This window comes from Agelaius tricolor, unplaced genomic scaffold (genome assembly GCF_023055355.1).
Source record: "Agelaius tricolor isolate 1412-34295 unplaced genomic scaffold, bAgeTri1.0.p SCAF_19, whole genome shotgun sequence".
Classification (NCBI taxonomy): domain Eukaryota; kingdom Metazoa; phylum Chordata; class Aves; order Passeriformes; family Icteridae; genus Agelaius; species Agelaius tricolor.
In genome coordinates, this window is record NW_027269279.1 from 5,457,477 (window position 1) to 5,478,305 (window position 20,829).

The 20,829-nt window shown below is 40.4% G+C and overlaps 2 protein-coding genes across 7 annotated transcripts in view; one reads left to right on the top strand and one right to left on the bottom strand.

Annotated features, from left to right (window-relative positions):
* The window catches only part of CHLSN (cholesin), a 125,000-nt gene that overhangs the window by 42,532 nt on the left and 61,639 nt on the right, over nt 1-20,829 (top strand). The window contains exon 1 of one of the 4 annotated variants that reach the window (XM_071443998.1): nt 10,578-10,659. The exons of the other annotated variants lie outside the window; for them this stretch is intronic. Coding sequence (XP_071300099.1) covers nt 10,648-10,659 — 12 coding nt within the window. The 5' untranslated portion in view covers nt 10,578-10,647. Of the gene's footprint in view, nt 1-10,577; nt 10,660-20,829 lie in introns of those variants that run through there. 4 annotated transcript variants of the gene reach the window in all.
* GPR146 (G protein-coupled receptor 146) overlaps nt 5,700-20,829 on the bottom strand; it is a 46,580-nt gene continuing 31,450 nt past the window's right edge. The window contains exons 1-2 of one of the 3 annotated variants that reach the window (XM_071443993.1): nt 10,345-11,019; nt 5,700-7,709 (exon numbers count right to left, since the gene is read on the bottom strand). In XM_071443993.1, the coding sequence (XP_071300094.1) occupies nt 6,661-7,665 (1,005 nt within the window). In that variant the 5' untranslated portion in view covers nt 7,666-7,709; nt 10,345-11,019 and the 3' untranslated portion in view covers nt 5,700-6,660. Of the gene's footprint in view, nt 7,710-9,974; nt 10,300-10,344; nt 11,020-20,829 lie in introns of those variants that run through there. The other 2 variants (XM_071443994.1, XM_071443992.1) reach the window with 2 other exon arrangements.

Consider the following 20,829-nt stretch of genomic DNA (forward strand, 5'->3'; position numbering starts at 1 on the left):
CTGAATGGGAATGGCAATTCCTTTGGTCTTTGAGCATCTTGTCAACCACAATGACTAGTAACAGATGTTTCATGAAACAATACAAGGAACATGTGCTTTTTAATAAATATTACTTCTTTGTGAATAGTCAGACCTAGTAAACTGGTTAAATATCCTTCTATTAGGTTCAAAACTAACCAAAATTAACCTTTGTTGAGATTTGTTTCTTGGAACAGAATTATCTCTTACCTGCCTCTCCCTCACAGCAGCAGTTGGTTGTCCAAGTTGAGGTTAATTTTGTTTCCTTTAAGTACTTGTAGCAATACCCTCACTGCCTGCAGGCAGGACCAGCTGTACAGATCTGTGTTTAACCAGAAACTCAGACTGATTTTTTTTCTCCCTAAAGATTAATTTAAATCTAACTAATTTTGCTGGTCTTACTGCTTTTGGGAACTACTGCAAGAACATTCTGCCAGTGACCACCAGATGGAGTTTCTAAAACAGCTTTGATCAACCAATTCCAGAATTCATGTCAGAATGACCTTTTAAAGGTTTTGGAGATAAGAAACAGTGCAGAAATTCTACTGATTTCAAGATAAATTTTAGCTTAAATTCACAGATTTGGGGAGGCTAAAATTAGGCTTTTCAATTCAGTTTGTAATCAGTAATTGTACTGGGTTTGCATGGCAAGGTTTGGATAGCAGAGGCAGGGAGGGCTACAGGGATGGCTTCTGGGAGAAGCTGCCAGAAACTTCTCCATGTCCAACAGATCCAATTCCAGCAGACCCCAAGGTAGCCCTGCCACTGACCAAGCTGAGCCTATCAGTGCCAGTGCAGTACCTCTGGGATAATGTATTTAAGAAAAGGGGAAAAAGCATACAAGTACTTTTTAAACTGGATAAAAAGGATTCACTTCTGGTTATTAATCTTGCTTTAAAGAACTTTTGATAGAATGGGTTTTTTAGAGTATGTTTTTTATACTTAATTCGTAAGTACTCTGATGTGAATCCTGTGTTTTAAAATCTTTTACTGCCATGATTTGTAATAATATGGAAAATCTGCCTGCTGCAGACTGTGAATGTTTTTGACAATTCTTGCAGATGTAATTAAAAGTGCCAGTTCCTTAGAAGGAAGGAATATAAGGAAATCACATGGAATTTCAAGGTGAGGGAAGGATTTGGTGGGAAGAAAGTAGGATGACAAAGGAGATAATAGATCCTCTGCTCTCCTGATGGAAAAAGAATGTAGTCAGCATATGTCAAAGTGTTTTGATATATAATGGAAAACTTAAGGAATTCAACAGAGGAAACATTTCACACTTCAGATTTGTTGCCATGGCAGTCTGCACAGCTGGGTTTGTACCACTAGATTGCTTTCACTTGGAAAAAGTAATACACAAGATACTCAAGAAATACACAAGTTTTTGCTTATTAAGAGACTACAGAAATTAATTTAGGAGCAGATGTTTAGGATTCATCAGCGCGTTGAGCGCTTCACAGCTGCAGAAACTTAGGCAAGAATCAATTCCTCTCTGAGTCCTCAGCAAACAGTGGAACTGAGAGTGGCACTTGGGCAGGTTCTGCTTTTCTTGGTCTCACCAGTCCTGTGCTGCTGCAGTGAAGCTCACGAGGTCTCCAGCCCAGACACTGGGCTGCTTTCATTTTTATTAAGCAGTGATAAATGGGGCATCACTGATGCACAGCACAAAACCAATGTAATTGAATCTTAGTTTTAAAGAAGGAAAGAAAAGGTGCAGATGTAATTAAGCTTCCTTCTGAGGTTTGTGGTAGCAGTGTCATATTTTCTTCCCAACCTTGGGAAAATATTCTCCTATTATATAGTAGTTGAGTGAGTATTTTTTGTGAGTGCTCCAAAATGTGGTTGACTTCTGTGATGTCTCTGTATTGACAGATAATGGCAGATTCAGGTTGTCAGCCTGGTTTGTACTGGTGTAAACATCTTGGCTTTCTTGTACCTGATCAGCCCTTTTTATTTGCTTTTATGTAGTTTTTCACTCTTCAAAACCCTGTGAGCTTGTGAACTTGCTGCTTATTAACTAACTGTTCTCACTGAAGATCCTTCAGTCTGTGTTGTATGTGATGGGTTTTACTAATCCAGCTGAAAAACACCTTTTTGTTGGTCGTGTCCAAAAGCTCTGTGGAATGAAGGGTCAGAAATCACTGCTCTGTACTTGTTTAGAGATGCTGGCTCTCCTCTTCAAGAAAACACCCTTGGAAGCACTGCATGGGAGTAAGGGCATCCTGTCAGAGACTAGGCTTTGATTAAATGGTGGAATATTGCAACTTCCACTCTGACAGTTGCCATTTTCATTTATTTCTGACTGAGACTTAAAACTTAGAAGTGCCTTGGACTGAGGGTTTTTTAAAAGAGTTTACCAGTAATCATTTTAAATAGAGTTTGCTGTTACTACTGTCTTCCTATGCTTCACAGAACACCGAAAGGGAATAAATGAATAATTTTGAAAGCACAGCCAGGAAAACATTTACATATATGTAGGGTAAATGAACTGATCCACCGGGAGTAATCTTTTGGCTATGTGCAGTGGTTATTGCAATGAATGTGTTACAGAGTATCTTAGATTTTTAGAAGCTGTGTTTTTTTTGGGATGCCAGAGGTGTGGGTTATTTTATTATGTTGTTCTGAGAACCAAGAGAATTTCTGCAGGAAGCTGATTGTGGCAGCACAAAGGAAAGGAAGTTGTCAGGATGTGGCCAATGTTTGCATTGATCTCCAGGTGCACTGTTACTTTGCCTCATTAATTGCAGGCTTCTTTATTCTGAAAAAAGGCAGAGTATGTGCCTTTTAGCTTTCATTCCCAGCCAATTTCATGCTGATGAAAAATGAGATTTTAATAATGTCAAATTAAGGCCTGGAAATTTGACATCCAAGTTGTGCAATTTGTTATGTTATGATTCAGTGAAGCCACATAGGTTTAGCTTTGTCTACAACAGCTTTTTATCAAGAGAGCAAATAAAAAATCACACATTTTATTGACCATGTACACTTTGAACACTCTTTATTGAGAATGTATTATGAGTCAGTACTTCCTTTATGAAGCTTTCCATAAAGTCCATTTCTGTAGTTTTTTGACATGATATTGGAGTCCACATCTCTTCATTGTAATAGAACCAGAATAAGATTTCTAGTGGCTGATCACCTTCTTTCATTAACTGAAATTAAATCTTCAGAGACCAACAAAATTTGATTCTGAAATGTAAACTTTTGAAACTAGGACCTCTACTAAGTTGGTCAGCAAGAACCTGTCTTGAGCTAGCTGTGGTAATAACTCAGATAGAAGCAGAACATGACATTTTTGTTAGTTAATTGATTTGACTTAATTAGCGGTTCAGCAAGAAGGCTGTAAGCCATAAATCAACTCAAATATTAAGTTTAATTTTGTGAGAAAATAACACTGTTAATAATGGCACTTAACTAGTGCTTACTTTCTAGTACACATTATATACATACAGAAGAATACAGTACACCTTCCTGTTCAGAGGTTTACATTTAAATGACACACTTTTAGAAATAATTTAATAAACTCTTTGCAGATTCTTTTTACATCAGTAGGCTGATTTTTATCTTGCATATATACAGTATTTTTATTCATATCTATTTAAATGTGTAATAGATAAGCCTCTATTTACAGTCACCAGCAACCTTCAGGTATTTGAAATGGAAAGGCCCCATTCTCAAGAACTTTGTGTATTAAATGTTTGTCCTTAAAAGTTCTTCCTAATTTATGGTACTTTGTATTTCCTTAAGTATTTTACTGCACTTGCTCCTCTGCTGTTCTTTATATAAATACTGCAAAGCTCTCTCTTTTTGGGATGCTGCTCTTTCAGAGATACCAGATGAGGGTGCTGCAATTGAGTTCAGAATTCCCTTAGGAGAACAGCAGCAAGGCAGATCCACAGCACAGTTTCTTTGAGGCAACTAATAAATCAAATTAACTTTTCTAAGAGGTTGAGTGGATAGCAGTCTTGTTCATTAAATTATCCAAGTTTTTGTATCTATGATTGCCATCACATTTAGTGTTTATCAAGGATACAGACAAACATCCATAGCTCTGTTGCAGTAAAAAAGATTAGGAAAAAATCAGATCTGATCCCCCATGGGTAAGTTCCATAAAAATCTGTCTTTCTACATCTCTTCAATAGCAGCTTCCATTTTACTGCATAAATTTGTAATGTTGAATCACTGAGTAAGATTTGGATCATCGTAAAGGAGTCAGTGTGATGAAGTAAACATGAGCATTGAATGGTACCAGGTGTGCAAGGCAAGCAGGGATGGGAGAGAAATGACAGTTAAATAAATTGTGCAGAGAAGTGAAAAATGATAAAGAGAAATGACACAAGAGCCATGACCTGAAACTGAGAATTTAACACTGAGAGAAAGGAACAGAAATAAAGGCAACAATTCTTTTAGAGACAGAAAATCAGATGTCTTAAAAGAAGGAGGAAATGGAAGTAAGGAAGCAACATGGAAGTTGAAATTGCACTTAAAGTTGCCTGCTCAGCTGCACTGTTCTGGCAGTGTCCCAGTTCTGAAAGCCTCTATTCACACCAGATAAGCCAGTTCCTCCCTGCTGGAACTCCTCCTGCATAATGGCACAGAATTTCTTTAACAGATTTTACGTGAGAGATTTCATGTGGTGCATTAAGAGACCTAATTTTCCTCAGATGGGAAGAAGGAGTCTGTTTGCTTGACAGCTGTAAGGAAAGATTTTGTTCTTAAGCACTTCTGTGTGGAAGTGAGCTTGAGTGCTCAAGATGTGTAGAAATTCGCAGAAAATCTCTCAAGGTGGGCAAAACCAAGAAAGCAGCCAGTATCATGTGTGTCAGCAGAGAGGCACTAAATGAGTGAGTTGGACACAGCAATGAGGAACAGCTTAAGACCTTAACATGGTTTTCATCAACAGACTAAAACTGAAAACACCACAGAAATAGATTATTTACTCTGTAGGCTTTAAGGGTTAAAAATATCCAATAAAATATGAAAAGCTCTTTAAAAAAGTAAAGGTTAATGGAAAGTCTTCCACCAGGATGTTGATAACTTAGAGATGATTGTATATAAAGAAGATAAGCAAAGATGACTAAGGGAAGAAATTGCTTGATGGAAAAAGATCTGAAAGGTCTGTTCCTCAGAAAGTTCTTTTCACAGAACTTCAGTATGTGTCTCTGCTGACAGCCTAGGGCCAGTTATCAGACAAGATTGTGCTCTAAGCAATGGGAAGGGTTCGATTCTGGTCTTGCCCCATGTTTTTTTCATGCCAGAAGCTTGAAAAGTCACATTTTTTATGATGTCATGTGGAATTTGAGTTGTGCTGTAATAGATTAAGCAATAAAATGACGCTGTCGCATGAATCAAGTGACAAAAATGTCTTGGGGCCCCACACCAGTGGGAGAACATCAGCTCCACTTGCACCCCCCTCCTGTCCCCTCCTGTCATTAATGCAACAGCAGCACAAGGACAGGTAGTTTTTGGGTCAGTGCTGTGTAGCTTGTTGTCATAACTGTTTACGTGCTTCCTGCAGCATGTCTGTGTTTCTCACGTATTTCATATAATCAGTAAAATTCTTTACTTTGTATCCAAGAATCCCAATGGAAGGCTTTTTTGAGAGGTCAGCAAAGAGCTGATGCTGACTGGGATTCCTATATTGAGGAATTTTATATGGTTTCCAAACCTCCAGTGATGTCTTAGATTAAAGAGAGTTTAATTTATTTGTTGCAAACATATCCCTTGAAAATACAAAATGTTAATCATAAACATATTTATTTTTTAAGATAATTACTCTTGTTACATGAACATATGTGGACCATAACACTTAGCCAGACAATCTTTACTAGTTAAATTCTGATTTAACTTTGTAAACCACTGTGTCCTTCATTTTAGTATGTGGAACAAACATCTCTGAGTTCCGTCAGAATTAGTTAATAAATATTTCTGAATTCCTGAAATGTTTTAGGATACAAACAAAGCACTGGGAAATTAAAACACATTTTTGTTATTTGTTGTAGCTTAAAGAAAAAAATCACTTTACCATAAATGTTAAAACAGGTTAGTTTGTGTGAGAAAATAATTTCTGAAAAAAGTAAATTAGGCCTCTTTCAGAGGGGGAATCAGTGATGGAGAAAGAAATTAAATAATTTAATTTATAATTAACATTTACTATTTGGACATGTATAATTGTGTCATATGATCTTCAGTAAAGATCAACTATATAATCTTCATTGAAAAATTCTATTTACTTCATCAAGGATAGCACTATCACTTCTTTGTACAGAAAACAAGGTAATACCTTTTTCTATACAAGATACAAGGTGCTGTGTCTTCAGTCAAGACTTCAATAAACTGCTTAGTGATTTCTTCAGAGAGGAAGATCAGAGCCATGAAAACAGAGTTTATCCTCTGTCCGCAGTTCAGTGCACTGAAGGTATCTGATGTCACAGGTAATGCAGCACACAGGCCAGAGCCTCACACCACTTCAGCAAACAACTACTGGAAAATTAAGACTCTTGCATTCAACTGCAATGGAAGCTCCTTCCAGCCCCTTGGTTGGGACTCTCACACGTCTCTGAGTGCCAACACAGCAGCGTCACAGTCCCAGCACTGAGCAGCCAGTGCTGCAGTCACAGAGCACCAGGGGCTGGGTCACGCCTATGTCATGACCTGCTGTACCACTGTGCGCTCGTGAGAACACCCCTGGTTCCCACAGTGTATCTTTTTAAGCAAACGGCGTAATTTGTTGGGGAAGTTTTTGTTGATGTATCTGTAGAGCAGAGGCATGACAAAGCTGCTGGAGAAAGCCAGGAATTTTGACAGAATCGTGGCAAAGTGTAATATTTGAATGGAATTTACATCTGGAATTCTTCCTCGTAGGTTAGTAAACGTGCTTACCAAGAGAATAACGTAATAGGGTGTCCAGAGGGTGAACTGTGTGCAGACTGTGGCAATCAGCAGCCTGTGCACTGAGGGATCCAAGCGCCCAGTGTCCTGATCCAGCGGCGTGGCCTCCTTGCGGATCCGCAGGATCAGCGTCAGCGCGTAGAGAACGGCGATGGCGGGCACGACGTACCCGATGAACACCATGATGGCATCCGCTGCCTCCTGGTTCTGCATCTTGGAACACTCGATTATTTTGGTGGACACGTGGTTGCAGACATAGAACAGGAGAGATGAAAAGCTTGTGAGCATGGCCCCGCCCCAGATGAACCCGCAGACGTGTTTGGTGTTGTACACACTGGACATGTAAGTCCTGGGCAGGGCACGTTCAATGTAGTAGTCCAGACTGAGCAGAGTGGTAGAGTACATGGTAACCAACGATGAGACGTTGAATAAAATAAGGAAGGTAATATAAACTTCATTGTTGGAATTCCAGATGGCCCATTTTGTATTGGCAAGACCCAGCAGGTACATTGGTGCCAGAGTGTTGATGATGAGGCCGGCAATGGCAATGTTGACAAAGTAAACATCTGGCATAGTCATAGTAGCTTTGTTGTAGAGGTTAACTAGGACCAGCAGGCCATTGTAACAAAGGCCAATTGGGAAACATATAATGAGGTAGAGAAGGGAAAAGATGGAAAGCACAAGGTCAAAGTCATGGCAGAGATGCTGGTCCTCACTGTTCTCAGTACTGTTGATTAAGGCTTCACAGCTCCACATAGTGATTTTAGCTTTTGTGTCTTCTTTGCTGGTTACCAGCTTTTCTGTAGAGAGAGAAATAGTGAAAGCTTTGTTAAAATATTACATCGGAAATGAAATGCAAAGTACTGTGAAGAAAACATTTTGAACTTCAAGATTATACGATCACATAACTGATGTTGTTAGTCTAGAAGAAAGTAAACAGTTATTCAAAATTTCATTAGACTAATACATGTTCTGCAGTTTTGATTTAAATGAAACTAGTGGCAAATCAGTTGATACAGAACACTCAACAGAAGGAAATTGTAAACTATCATTAAGTATTGATGTATATATGAATACTTATGCAATTTTTTGACAACTGTCAAACAGCACCTTGTATATAGCTAAAAGTACATAAGGTAACTACTGAAGAGTAGAAGGATATAAACTGAAGCACAAATCTTCACAGTATGATGGGAAATAGAGATCTCCTAACATCTTAAATAAGCTTTACCTAAAAAAAAAATTTCTTAGGAGGCACATCTAAGGCAGTATGGTGAATGCGTATTGGATCACTGATAAAATTGACAAAGACTAGAGGATACTGGGAAATGAGGTGTAAGGGGAGGTTGGTTTTGTTGTGGGTTTGTTTTTTTTTTTTTAAATAGGTCAGTTTGTATTCAGACTTCCTACCATATAACCATTTCGTTTCAAAAAAACAATGGACCTCTGTAGTCCAGGGAACCTAATATCAGGGCAGCCTGACTTTCCAAAAGGCAAGAATCAGCTATCATTTCCTCTCAAAATAGCTCAAATTCTTTAAAAAGTATGCTACTATCAGCAGTTGTAGCCCAGCCTTCTTTGCTTTATCGTCAGTAGAGATAGCATTTTAACTGAAACTAAGTGAACTTCAAAGCAGTCATGTAAAGTTGCTTTCCAAAATGCAGGAATGAGAAATAATCTCTAAAGTACAGCTCAAAACAGGCAGAGCCTTAAAATCATGGTTGTTACTGATGGCATTTCAGGGGCAGTGCAGAGCTGGTGCAGCAGGTGATTCCCCGTGTCACGTACTCTGCCCGTCACACACTCCCGTGGTTTTGTGTGCTCCTCTGTCAGCACCTATAGCAAAGTGTAAGTACACGTACCTGGATTCTTTCCAGAGGGAGAGCAAGATTTAATCAATCCACAATAAACATTGTGCAATGAAATGAATGCTACTAGACAACATGCTATACTCCATGAACCAGGTGGCTAAATTATACTGTGTGGGGTCTGTGAGCATACAGTACGTGACTGCATCTCCCTGGTGCTAATCCTCTGACTCTTCAGCCATGGTACAAAACTTGTCCCAAAACTGTGTCAACTTCCATGTGTTATTTCCCACTGCAGTTGTTTTGTGTGCATTTTTCTTCTAAATAACATAAGCTGAGCCAAGTGTCAGGCTAAAAATACAGTAATTTTAGCTGGGCAAGCAAATATTTATTCCACTGTCCCATGTTGGATTTCCTCAGAGAACTGGCTTCTGTGGCAGCACCAGAAGTTCTATTGTTTTCAAAGGTTGTTTTCACCTTTGTGGGAAAACTTGACTTTTTTTGGTTCATTTTCTCACATTAGTTCTTCAGCTATACTGTTGTGTTGAGCGGACCATATAATATCTTTATGTTGTCTATCTATCCTCATTCTATTGTTGAGCTCCGATAACAACCCCGTTTGTTTTCAGGAAGCATCTGTTGGTTTAAGATTTTAAGAAAGAAAAAGAACAACTGTTTTTTTCACAGTTGAAGGCAACCAAAACTACATCTCATTGAACTGTTATGACTTGATTCAAGCCAAGCAGCAGACTGGAACTAGATATTGCAAATATATGTATTCTGGTGAGTGCAAAGGTGACTAAGCACAGGCATGGGTACAATCACGTAATTCCATTATGTAGGTTTATCCTTAAGCATGTAGCTTTGATTACTCCAGACTGAATTACATCAGCCACTGAATAACTTGCCTGTATATTGTCTCAGAAGATCAACAGTGTTTCCTACCAGGCTTTGTATTTTACAGAGCAGGGGGATGTCTGGTTTCACAAATGGTTTTAGTCATTACCCTTATTTTTTCTTTACGTCCTCCAAGTGCGGTTAAACACTACAGTTCTGTTTTAATGACAGAAGTGGCAGGCCATTCATTCTGTTAAACAGTAATCTTAGGAAAGTGACGATATTTACCTCTGAAATGAGCAAAAATAAACCCCAAAACTAAAATACTTTCTCGGAAAACCTTCTTGGTGACTTTCAAGTTCGCAGGTGAGGTACTTCTGCGGCTGAAGCCCCAATCCCCGGTGTTGAATGCTGACTTACCAGCGAAGGCACTGACCCTGTTCTGTGTGCAGTGCAGGCCCCGCTCGCATTCCGCCCCCGGCCGTGCCTTTTGTCAGTGCCAGGGCGGCTCTGCCGTGCCGGGCTCGCTCCCGGAGTGACCGTGCGGGAGCGCGGGGAGGCTGCGGAGCGCGGCAGCCCTGCAGCCCCGGCTCCCTTCTGTTGCATAAGTGCAGGCTGCAGCAGCCTCTTGTTTACAGTGCCCCGGCTGCGGCGGCCCCAGCGCTGCCCGGATCCTCCGTTCCCAGCCCGGGATCGCGCTGGATCCGAGCCCGCCCGCCCGCCCGCCGGGGCAGCGGCACCGCGCGTCCCGCCCGCAGCTCCTCTGGCGGCCCCGCCGCCTCTCTCTCACCTTTAATTCCCGTGTGCCGCTGCCCCCAGCCGCCCTCCCGAGGCACCGAGCCGGCCGCCAGGCCCCGGCGTGGCTCTCCCGGGGATCATGGTGCTGGCCCGGCACCGCGCTGGGAGCCGCTGCCTGCGCTGCACTTGTTTTGCCTCTCTAAGTTACTCACAAGTTTCTGCTTGGCTTGGCAGGCGCCTGGCCCCTCCCTTCCCCTGTTTACAGCCAGTTTCAAGAAGTGACAGGTTGTGCTCGGAGCTGTTGGATCCAGCTCGCTTTGTAGTCCCTGGGTTTTGGATTTACTGCTTAAAATCCATGGGCATGCAGGTTTGTTATGGTTTTGTCATCGGTGCTGGGGTTCTGCAGGGCTGCTGCAGAGCCCGTGCCATTCCCTGCAAGTGCAGTCAACAGCCTTCACTCAAGAGCGTGGGTTTATTTTTAACTCAGGATGAGAATGTGTAGCTTTGAGGTTTCATTTTCATAGGCCGTATATCCTGAACAATCGGTATTTAAAAATTCCTGTACTACAAAGTGCACAGGTGCTTGTGGTGCTGGCTAACATAAACCAGCTTTTAAAACAAGGTAGGAAGAAAAGTTTCTGACAGTTTACTTTGAATTTGGAGATGGTTTTGGTGTTGTGAAAAGGTGTTACAACATAACCCTCATTTTGTGATGGTGTTACGAGTTCTGTTCTGCTTCCTTTTTAAAAAAGTTGATTAATCTCAAGGATATTTGCATGTCACTTGCAGTTAATAGATGTGAATGCTTATATTTAAGACAACTTTAAAATGGATCACTTCTTGAAAGAGCTTTTGAACTGCAGATTGATAATTTATCCCATAATGAATTTTTTCCTGTGGTTGTTCTGTTGTTTATATGGAAACTCCTCAGACTAATGAAAAGGGACTACCTTTGAAGTATGTTTCCAGCTGATATTACCAACCCAAACAGAGAGCTGCCTTTTTCAAAATAATTTGTCTTATATTTAGAAATTCTGAAGCTTTATTCCATAGCAAATAAACACCAATGTAGTATCCCTCATTAGGAAAAATAAGCAGCTGTATATGAAATAAATACCGGAAAAACACAAAACCTGAGATTAGCTCAGTTGTTTAGAGCATGATGCTAACACCAACTTTGTGGGTTTGATCTCCATATGGGCCATTTATCTGGACTAGGTCTTTGTGGGTCCCTTCCAACTCTTGAGTATCCTGTGAAGTCTAAAAACGGTCATCCTGCTTGTCTTGAGTTACTCAATCTGACCACAGTTTGTATGTAAATGTTCATTACAAATATTGTAAAACCACTGCAGCTCCCAAAAGCAGAAAATTCCCCTGTTCCTGTTTGATAGACAGTCCACAGAGAGAATTTTGTGTGTGCTGTGGATAACTTTAACTTACAAACTGTGGCATCACATTTTTGGTGCTTCAGAACTTTCGAAGGACTTTAATCATCCTAAGTTTACCAGGGAAACAGCAAAGTAGGAAAGGTATTCGTGTAGAAGCACTTTTAGAGTGCTCATACTTGGCCAAAAGCCAATTTCCTTACACTCCATTAAAGCTGAAGGTGGTTTTATTTAGATAACAATGTCCATGAAGTACTTAAGAAAAAACTTCTTGCAACACAGCACAAGAAGTTGACAGCACCCGGTGGCAAAGATTATTTTAGAAAAGAGCCACAAAATGAACTTTAAATAATGAGAAAAAAATGAAGTTCTGCTCAGTTGTCTTACATAGACCATAGCTGCAGTCAGGCTTTTTCAGATATTTCCATTCATAATGCAGCACTAAGTTGCAGAGCAGGTTGGGTAAGAGTTTGAAGCGTGACCATTCTACGCTTGGATTGTTTTATTTGACTTAAAAATCCAACCCTTCATCCAGCTGCAGCACTGTCTCTTTTCTCTGCAGGTTTTTTTGTTTATACAACACATGGTTTGTCTACTTGCTCTATTATCATCTATGTGTGATGTAGCTCTTACCTGGTTTTTCTGACCTCTCAGTGTGTTTTCACAAGCTGTGGTATCATTATAAACTAATAGCTGGCAAAGTACATAGCTAATAAAGCTGTTGCCAGCAAGCGAAGTCTCTGAACATGCCAAACACTTGTACCTTTGTCACGTCCTCTTGAGTTCCCACAGGATCTCAGTTCCTACAGACTGAAACCTGGTGCTGCCTCGGGGAAGGCTGGGCCATACACAGAGCTTTGCTGGGCAGCGCAGATTTGCTTCAGATCTAGAGTGAGCAAACTAAAAATCATGGCCAGAAGTGCTGTATTTATGTATAAACCATGGCTTAGTAGATTGTCAGCTCTTCATCAGGGTTTGAAAGGTGCTTTTTGAAAGGGGCATGCTGAATATTACTTATGGATTATTTTTTAAAACTTTAAATGATGGATGACCAATTTTTTTTTGAAAATTAGAAACCTACAATTAGTTGTACATCAAGGAGAGCACACTGAATTCTCAAGTGCTGGAGAGTGAAGTGTCACATTGCTGTTCCCTCTCAGTCTGGGTAGCATGACATTTCTTTAGGCTTACTAGCTTATATACATACCATAGGGATTAGCAAATGACTTCTAGGCTGGATATACAGAAAAGTAAAGCTAAATAGCTCAGGTTGGATGTGAGGGGGAAAAATGCAGCAGTGCAAGCAAGTAGGAATATACTTTTCTCATGCAGTTGCTGAGTTGCTGCTGTTTATAATGTAATGATACAGCTCAGATAAAATGCTTTTAACATGAGTGGAGAGGAAAATCCTGCTCGATACTGGGGGCTGGGCTGAAAAACAGGCCCCTTCCAACCCTGTCATTTATGTCTTTGTGGTGCAACCATTGACCAGTTTGGCAGGGGAAGTTCATAATTGATACTGGTTCCATTTATAATGTGGTTAATTCAGTGCAATGTAAGGTGAAAGAAGGCACAATCAAACAACAGGGTTAATTGATACAGAGTAGCATGGAATATAATAAGCCTATGTTGGATATTTTAAAAAGTGCAAATCAAAAAGCAAGGGCAGGTCAGTTGAAAAGGAAGGGAACAAGGGGTTTGCCACTCATGGCAAGTCAGCTCATGGAAGAGCAGTCACCCAACATTCTGGTCCTGCTGATTTCACCCTTCATTAGGCTCAGGTTTTGGTTTTCTAAACCCTTCCCCTTTGCTATATAACTTGCTTTAATAGCAGCATTGCAATAATTAATAATTAAAATAAACCCAGGATTTTTCACCTCCGTAACCCAACTCTTGGCTACTCCCACTTGATTCTGCACAATTTGAGTGCTGTGAACCCATTTCCAGCTTTATAGGTAATTGCCTTCCTTTGGACCAATGTTTTTCCTTTAACATTCCTTCTCTCCATGCATAAATTCTTATGTGCATTTCCTGATTTCCTAAAATACCCCTTGAGTTTCCTATCTGCCTGGCCAACGTTTTCATCTTTATCTCTCCCTGATGACTCCCTTACAATTAGCACTGCACCTCCCATCATTATTTGCTCATCTGACACACACACACAGTATCCCATCCAAATGATGACAGGGCTTCCAAGCATGACACACTTTCACTTCTTCTTTGTGACTTTTCTGTGGGATATATCAGGCAGTTCTTTGGTATTTTGGATCAGCAGTAAAGATTACATTCTCAAGAACTGTAAGGGTGCATTTCTGTTGCACGTGGCACGAGTACAGAGATACCCATGTTCCTGAAATTGGTCTTTGCATTTTGCACTGGTCCCCCTTTGATGTTGCTCACTCTGCTTTTCCAGAAATTCTGAATGTATGTTGTCTTCAGAGCTCCTTCCTGTGGGTGGGAGACCTTTGTTATTGTTCCACAGATGTTGGCAACCCCTTTCTCATTTGTTTATCCTCTCATTCTGTGAGCACCATCTTTGTGGTGAATCATTTGCATAGCAGCTACCTGGTGATTGGGATCCCACTTGTGCCATGATCATCTGCTTACTGCCCTGGCCTCCTGGCAACCTGCTAAACAGATGCTTTTTCCCTCCTGTTTTGACCTTTTGTTGTTGTTATTTAGCATTGTTATTATTTAATATATAAATAATATGTAAAATTATTAATGTAATATAATTATTAGCAATGTCAGTTGCACATTTGGTCTCTGTTTAGATTGTTCAGCTCTTTGGGAATCTGAGTTCGTATAAGGCCATGTCAAAAGTAAGTCTGCAAATTGCTGCCAAGGGTCACTAAGCATCAAGAAATGAGTTCAGATGGGCTTTTTGTTTGGAAGAAGGAAGAAAACTTGATTTTAGGGTATGGCAACTTTTTTTTTAGGATGTGCATATTCTCTAATAGGTTAGAACTGCAGGACTTTCTTCTGTTTCTAGAGTTCATAGAAGGTTGCTCGGAACAAATTGTATTTGCTTTAGTTTCTCTTTCTCCCTCTCAATTTCTAAGCAGCTTAAAGCTTATGAGAACAGACAATATACTCCAATAAAGGAAGATAAAAAAGATCAGCTACTCTGGAAACCATAATCAAAACTGCTCAATGGTGTGTTTAAGAGCCCTTTAGATCTGTTGGAGAGTGGCAGTGTCGTGGTGCTCTGGAAGGTTGTAAAAACTACCTACCATGGGGTGGAAGTTCTGTGGAGAGGAGATAGCCCAGCACGGCAGCCCCTAAGGATTTATGTGGAAGGAGTCCCTTTTTCAGACACAGATGCTGTCTGCCAGGCACATCTCCCACTCCAGGTAAATCCTGCCTTTTGTGCTGTTCATTTCTTTGCAGTGCAGCCTCTGTGGCAGCTGGGTTGCAGTGGCTGTGCCCTCCTGGCAGCTGCTGGGGATCAGCTGCACTGGAGGCTCTGCACGGGTTAACTCCACAAACTCAGCATTGTTCTGTTAAGTTCTCCCTGTCCCGGCATGGATGAGTGGCACTGATGGTGCTGCTCCACCCCTTCCTGACTTAGCTTTATCACTGAATTCTGTAACAGCTTCTATATGGAAAACATGAGATATTGTTTCTTTTTAAATGTTTCTGTGCAGTGAGAAAGAATGCACTACAGAGTGGACAGTGCAGCTTTTAATACTTAAAGACTTCATCACTGCAAAAAGTGAAACACCTTAATTTTTTTCAGCTCTAAAGGTGAGGATTCCATCAGGAAGAATGACTTTACACATGACATGAGATACAATTTGGAGATGCTCTAATACCCACTAGATAATGCTTTTTAAAAAGATTAAGCTATATGCAAAACAAAGCCTGAGTAATTTTCCTAGTATTCCTATTCACTTCCAGGAACTTATTGCGTATTAAATATCAGGAATAATTAGAATGAGTGCAGTATTAGAAAATCAGCTTACGTAAGGTGCTTCCAGTTCTGGATTTTATAAAGTTGACCAGTTGGAATACAAGAAGTGACAGCTTTTAAGCATCAGCAGAGTAGATGGCGCCACTCAGAGTGCTGAACAGCCAGTTAGCACTGCTGCAGCTCTGCTCCATGTTTTCAGAGCACTTGGAAGCTGATTTTGATGTAGTTATGCCACTTTAAAACTAAGTACCAGCAACCTTAAATAGCATTTAGTGTCAAGATGACTGAAAGTTGTTATGTATATGTATTAACTCTTTTAACTGCTTAACTGAAAACAAACTTCTAAAAAAGTTTAACCTTTGTGAGAAATTTTCAGGCTGCTTGTAACCGGTGAGCCACAGAAACCAAAAAAATTAATTTAGAAATAGAGAAGATTTCAGTTTCTGGGAGAGCACACAAGCAAGTAAATTCCTTCAGTTTAAAACTGAATGTAAGTTGCAGATTCTTTTAGTGTGAAGTACTGCAACTCAGTGGATTTAACAAGGGGTACAGACTCCTTCAGAAGGCATCTTTACTGTTGTGATGTTGGTGCTCAGAGCAGCTGGGACTTTATCCCACAGTTTTTAATCAAACTATTTCTTTCATTTATTCTGACTTCAGGAACTTAATAGACTCAGTGGGTGATTTTGTTAATAAATTTTTCATAACTTGCAATCATTGATGTTTAAATATAAGGAGTTTTGCCCGCAGTGCCTACAGCCACTTAAACTGTAGAGCAACAGGTCAGTTAAGACTGGTTTGTGGGAAAAAATTCATGAAAGTTACTTGTTCCTGGTTTTTATGTAAAGATCATCATATCATAGAAACTTCTGAGTCCTTTCTAATATTTGAGATAATATAAAAGACAGTTTTATGGTAAAATTTGTTTAGGTAATGTCTTTAAGAAGTGCAAACAGGTCATTTGCACAGAGAGCAGGTGCCTGGATCTCTGCATTTCCAGCATTTTGGAATTGCCTAGGTTCTTGGTAAGGAATGTTTGTACTTCTGGTTCATGTAAAATCAGCATCATTCCAGTAAAGAAGGCAGATTCTCACCAATCAAAATGAATGCAAATGATGGTAATTCTGGGCTTTGCTGACTGAATTTATTCCAGGAAGAGAGTGTCAAAAGGTGCACGGCCTGTGCTGGAATTACTGTGTAAATGAGTTGGCCCTGTGAGCTGGCAGGGTGGAAACTGCAGTTCTTATCTTCCCCCGCTGTTTGTCAGCTTCACCCGTGCTCAGGGAACTCTGCTGAAATTTGGCAGTACAGAAACATTCCCCAGAGATCTTTTGGTGCCAGTTGCAGAGCCTGGCAGGAGGCACAGATGGTACTTTTCCTGGAAACTATAACATAATGCTGTTTCCTATTAGACACACTGGTGAGAGCTGACTCGGTGACCTAATCAGCCAGAGCATCACGTTGGCTGGGGAGGAAACTCTTGTGGAACAGACCCTGACCACAAGGACAAGGTTTCCAGTAAAAGCAGAAATATTGACATAGTTCCTTATCAGATAGCATATAGAAGAATTATAAAACTAGTTTGAATTTGAAGGGAAAAATCAGCCCTCAGAGCTTTACTAAGGCTGAAATGACTTCAAAATTTGTCACATCCGCTGGAGATAAACATATCTTTCTGTTAATTGCCGGCAAGTCTGAGACATCTTGTTCCTGACACTCCTGTGGCTTTTAATTTTCACTGCTTGGTGAAGGAAATAGCATTTTCTAGCTGACTTCTGGATGAACTTGCATAATTACTGATTACATCTTATTCCATTTATAATGTGTGAATAAAATACTATAAATTTACATTCTAGGGGGTCTAGTATAATATTAATGCTGATCTAAGTTGGTTATTATTAGATGGCAAGATTTAGAATAAGAATTTTCATTTACCAGGGGCTTGAGAGATCTTCCTGACATGAATGAGTTCTGATTTGTCCATCTATTACTTGCCATGTGCCACTCCCCATTCTACTTTATCAGTGACAAGGAGCTTTTATCCCTTAGTCACCAAAATGTTCTACCAATAAACTCAATTTCTTCTAAGACTCCCCACTCCATACTGCAGCTGTATGTACATATCAAACTTCAAAATAACCCTTAAGCATGTTCTGTTCTGGGATGCTGACAAATAGTTTGACAGGTTTAAGTATTTGGTGATTTCATTTGAGTCCTTGGCCATCCTTCCACAGACCTGTGGGTGGAGATGCTTCCTTAGGTACTCTTAATGGGCATTGTTTTTCCAGGGCAACAGGAGGCTGGACAAATGTTTCCAAGGGCAAAAAAAAACCCCAAAGTAATTTTGTGGGAAGAAATGTGTAAAGGAGTCTGAGACCTCTGTAAACCTGGACTCTTTAAACCTAAAGCCTCCCATTACAAAAACATCTGTGAAGTCACACCTGGAGTCTACTACCAGTAGCCATCTGCTGCCCACACTGCATCCTTTCCATGATGTTCTGGAAAGCCATGGTTAGAATTTGTACAAATTCTTGGAATTACAGCCACATTAATGACATGGAAATAAGTACTAATGCTTATTAACTGCAGTGTATCCATTCACATGCCACACAGCAATTAACTCTCTAAAAATTTGGACAGACTTTTTATAGAGATTTCTTAGTGTCCTCTATAGGTAACATGCTGTTTTTAGTAACTCTTGCCAGCTTCAGGGAGCAAAAATGACTTCTGTAGCACCTTTGTTACTGCAGGAGCCCTGATATATTGGGTTTGCATGGCAAGCTTTTGGGAAGGTGTTCGGTTTTATTTCTCATTACCCTGTTCTACTTTGATGGTTAATGAATTCATTTTTCTGTAAGTTGAGTCTGTTTTTTTCAGGATGGTAATGGGTGAGTGATCTCTCCCTCTCCTTCTCTCAGCCCATGAGCCTTGAGTTCTGATTTCTCTCCCTGTCCAGCCGTGGAGGGGAGTGAGAGTGGCTTTGCTGGGTACCTGGTGCCCAGCTGAGGTCAGCCCACCACAGAAATAAAAGTATAATCTGCTTTCTCCTGTGCTAATGGATGGAAGCCTGAGGAGTAATTAGTTTGTCAGAGAGCCAGTTTCTTACTAATGATTGATAAATGGTTGTTTTGACAGAGCCCACACAGGCACTGGGTGCTGAGAACAGTAAAGCACAGTTTGTAGGGAGGCCCCTGGAGGCTGCTGGTGTCTTCACCTAAATGAGCTCTACTTGTTGTGGCTGTTGTGGAAAATATGCAGAATATTCTGATACTCAGATTCTGCATGCAGGAGTTCAGACTAATCAGTCTGATGTGCTAATCACAAACACTGATGTTTACATGAATCACTTTGACCAGACATTTGATTGACTTTGTTGCATCACTTCAGAATCAGTCTGACTTGTGTAGAAATCCATGGAATTCTGCTCAGACTTAAATGATGGAGCCAATCAAACCCGTGCCAGATGTGATGCTGGCATGACAAATAGGGTGCTGCCTTTTCTGCTGCTCTAGCATTTCTATCAGAACAAAGTTAAGTTCAGCTGACAGAGCCCTAAGGGAGAGTAGGTGTTCTGCTACATACAGTAGAAAACAGATTTGCAAAAATCACAGTGATTAGTGTAGTTAAAAATGCTTATGGAGGCTAAAAGGACAGCAGTCATTCTGCTTATTCAAAGCGTCTGCTGAAAGCAGTTAGAAAATTTTTGGTGCTTTGAAGTTTGCCTTTGGCTTACCTTCTTTTATAATATAAATGGAAATGCTACTTAATTGTGATTAATTAGTTAATTAGTTACCGCTGTGTCTGTCTGCTTTGCAGTAATATTTCACAGTATGGTTTGCTGCATGTTCATTACTATCCTACGAATGAAAGATTCATAAGGATCACACTTTCACAGAGAACTTTTTTTCTCTCTTAAAGACTAATTGGATTAACTTTTGATCAATTCCTCTGCTATACTTCTCTTCTGTAATACTTCCAGATTTAATATATAGAAACATAAAGATCTTGTATATTCAGAGCAATAAATAAAAAAAAAAAATTAAAGCACATAGTTATTGCCTAAAGAAACAGTGAGAAATCAAGCCTAATGTGCATGAAAATTGATATGCACAAGAAAAGCAACTATAACTTTGTTTTGGCCAACCAGATAAAAGTGGGAGTGTGGCAAATTCAAACAGTGATGTTTTCCCTAAAGAACTGTTATCTAAAACCCAAACATTGTTTTCTAATGACAGCACTATTCATTTCTACTGATGCAAGGCTTAGATGCATTTATGTAAATTCTTTCTAGGCTCTTAAAAACCAAAAGCAATCTAAAAGGAGAACTGCTTAAAATCTCACCTGGGAGGCACTGCCTTGCTGTCGCAGAAACATTTTGCCCATCAAGCCAGTCCCTTTTGTGAGTGAGCTCAGCAGAGAGTGCAGTGTCTCCTTTCTGGGGCAGAGTAAACCCTGGGAGCTGCTGCGGCCGCGGTGCCCCCAGCGTGGCACTGGACACTGTGGGCACATGTGACTGCCCTGCACATACGTGCTCATAATCCCCTAAGCTGCAGCCACACGCTCTCATTGGAGCTCTGGCAAAACCAGGGCCTGATCCTGCCCTAGGCACGGTGCTGTGTACCCTGCCCCTGGTTGTGAAAGGTTTTTTTTTGGAAAGGACAGAGGGAAAGGACACACTGCGGTTCGGGGAACAGTTCAGCCTTTGGTGTTGTTGTGTAATGGGAGACAAACAGCGGCTGCATCAAACCCAGAGAGCTTTGGTACAGGAAAAGGACTTGACCATCAGAGCAGCTACTCTGTGCACATTAACAGAGTCATGGCCAGAATGAGCCAAGCTGGCAAAAATATTATGTTAGTGAGATGTGATTTTCTTCAGAGCTGCTCATCACAGCTGTGTATACCAGGAGTCTCATCCCCCCTACCTCGGAAACACAATGCTGTTCACCAACACCCTCCTACATCCACTTGGCCTCTGGAGATTTAGACAGTAACCAACATTAGACTTGAAAAAGAGCCAATGTGAGCTTTAAAAAATACTGTATGCCTCAGAATTCTTTTATGCATTCAGAAGAAACATTTTAATTGGGGGGAAAAAGAATAATGTAAGGAAAATGGTGCAGCTCTATCATCTGACTTTAATGAGGTGGTAGGTAAATGTAAATTCTTTGCATTTGAATAAAAAGCCTGTAACATCATGATTCCAACTATTTAGCTTGAATACAAATAGTCCTTAAATAAT